General features: G+C 62.1%; 1 protein-coding gene across 1 annotated transcript; it reads left to right on the forward strand.

The window, feature by feature from the left end:
• The first annotated feature begins 409 nt into the window (after window positions 1-409).
• On the forward strand, window positions 410-2,123 carry LOC109766288 (mitogen-activated protein kinase kinase 4). Its single transcript, XM_045230457.2, has one exon. It carries the CDS (start codon window positions 713-715, stop codon window positions 1,820-1,822), a length of 1,110 nt encoding a protein of 369 aa, XP_045086392.2. The 5' UTR covers window positions 410-712; the 3' UTR covers window positions 1,823-2,123.
• Window positions 2,124-2,566: the final 443 nt, after the last annotated feature.

Below are 2,566 nucleotides of genomic sequence, written 5' to 3' on the forward strand. Positions count from 1 at the left end.
TTTCTAAAAGAAACACGATACAGATGTAGACGCTTACTCGTTTAGAACATACTACTCCCTTTGATCCAAACTAAATGACACAGGAGGGAGTATGAATTTCCTCATTGTTATGTGTCACAGGGTAGAGATGTGGCGTGCTTTGGATTCTGCCCAAGTGAATGCTGTCACTTGGTATAAAATTTCCCGTTGTTATGTGTCACGTGCAAGAGATATGGCGTGATAAGCACTGCAATATTTGGACTGTGCCCCAAGTGAATGCTGTTCCGGAATTGCAGAGTAACGGAGGCGACGGCCGGCCGGTCGGGAGGCAGGATGCAACGGACACGGCAAACCAGCGGAACGGAACGGAACGGAACACCATCGGTGAGCGAGAAAACGGGGGAGAAAAGAGCTGTGGGAAAGTTGCTTCTTTTATTACCGGGCCTGCCTGCCTGCCGTTCCCCCGGCGTCACGGCTGCATCTCCCTCCCTCGGCTGAGCGAGCAGAGCTCCCTCCCTCCGTCTCTCCCCGTCCCTTGGCCTCCCTCCCGGCTATAAAAAACACTCGCCTCCCTCCAATCCCTCTTCCCCGACCCGATCGATCCCACCCCACCCCACCCCGCGTGCCCGCCCACCTCTCTCACACGACGGCAATCACCGACGCCGACCGATCCGGCCGCCGCGCGGAGCAGGGGAGGAGCCAGCCTCGCGTTTCGGGCCGGCCAGAGCGCGCGATGCGTCCGGGCGGGCCGCCGAACGCGCGGCCGGGGCTGCAGCAGCAGCAGCCGGGCACGCCGGGCCGCGCGCGGCGCCGGCCGGATCTCACGCTCCCGCTCCCGCAGCGCGACCTGACGTCGCTGGCCGTGCCGCTTCCGCTGCCCCCGCCCCCGTCCTCGGCTCCGTCGTCCACGTCCTCGTCCGGGTCGGGCGGCGCGTCGTCCATGCCCATGCCCATGTCCATGACCCCGCCCAACTCGGCCGGCTCCGCGCCGCCCGCGCCCCCGCCGCTCGGCGAGCTGGAGCGCGTGCGGCGCGTCGGGAGCGGCGCCGGCGGGACGGTGTGGCTGGTGCGGCACGCGCCCACGGGCCGCGCCTACGCGCTCAAGGTGCTCTACGGGCACCACGACGAGGCGGTCCGGCGGCAGATCACGCGCGAGATCGCCATCCTGCGCACGGCCGAGCACCCGTCCATCGTGCGCTGCCACGGCATGTACGAGCAGGCCGGCGAGCTGCAGATCCTGCTCGAGTACATGGACGGCGGGTCCCTGGACGGCCGCCGCATCGCGTCCGAGTCGTTCCTCGCCGACGTGGCGCGGCAGGTGCTGTCGGGGATCGCCTACCTGCACCGGCGCCACATCGTGCACCGCGACATCAAGCCGTCCAACCTGCTCATCGACTGCGCGCGGCGCGTGAAGATCGCCGACTTCGGGGTGGGGCGCATCCTGAACCAGACCATGGACCCCTGCAACTCCTCCGTGGGCACCATCGCGTACATGAGCCCCGAGCGCATCAACACCGACCTCAACGACGGCAACTACAACGGCTACGCCGGCGACATCTGGAGCTTCGGCCTCAGCATCCTCGAGTTCTACCTGGGCCGCTTCCCGCTCGGGGAGAACCTGGGGAAGCAGGGCGACTGGGCGGCGCTCATGTGCGCCATCTGCTACTCCGAGTCGCCGGCGGCGCCGCCCACCGCGTCCCCGGAGCTGCGGAGCTTCATCAGCTGCTGCCTCCAGAAGAACCCGGCGAAGCGGCCGTCGGCGGCGCAGCTGCTGCAGCACCGGTTCATCGCCTCGCCGCCGCCGCCGCAGCAGCCGCAGGCCCTCGCCGCCCCGCCGTGCTGACGGCCCGCCCGCCGTAACCAAGTTAAATTCGGAGGGATCATGGACGGACGGACGGACGGTGGCCGGCGGCGAGACGTGGGATCTAGGAGGAGGGGACATCGATCTTTCTTCCTTCTAGCCATTTTGGGTAGTGAAGCCAGCACCACAAATTTACCCATCCATCCCTCTGTTGTTGCTGTCGCTCCTGAAATTAAGCTCAAGCTTTTCTTTAGTTTCTCTGTTAAATGTTAATTAAATGTTGTCTCCTTCAAATGATGATTCTGATGAGGATAATGAAGATATAATATGGTCCGTTAAGAAACCAATTTCTTGTTCCAAATTCGCAACATCGTCACAGCAGGCGGTGGTGATGTGCTCTGCTCTGCTCCTCTCGGTAGAGAAGAAGAGGATGATGGGATGACGACATGAGAAGCTTCTTGGATGCCGAGGCGGATTCGGCCGGATCACCACCATGGATATAAAAATGGAACGAATTTTGAAGCGGGGGGACCAGAACAACTAACTTTAATCGGAGCCCTCTCTTGCTTGTTCCTCTGGTGTTCTTGGTGAATCCGAATCGCATCGGGCATCCGCTCTCTTTATTCCCGTGAAAAAGATGGGTGCTCCTACACTAGTAGCAATGGCCATCCATGTAGAGAGAGTAGCCGCAATCATGCAAGGCACATCAGAGCAGCAGCAATAATGGGCGCATCCATCCACAAATATTCCGGCACCGTTGCTTCCTTTTCCTCCCTCGCCTGTCAG

The sequence above is a fragment of the Aegilops tauschii genome, chromosome 6 (genome assembly GCF_002575655.3).
Source record: "Aegilops tauschii subsp. strangulata cultivar AL8/78 chromosome 6, Aet v6.0, whole genome shotgun sequence".
Classification (NCBI taxonomy): Eukaryota; Viridiplantae; Streptophyta; class Magnoliopsida; order Poales; family Poaceae; genus Aegilops; species Aegilops tauschii.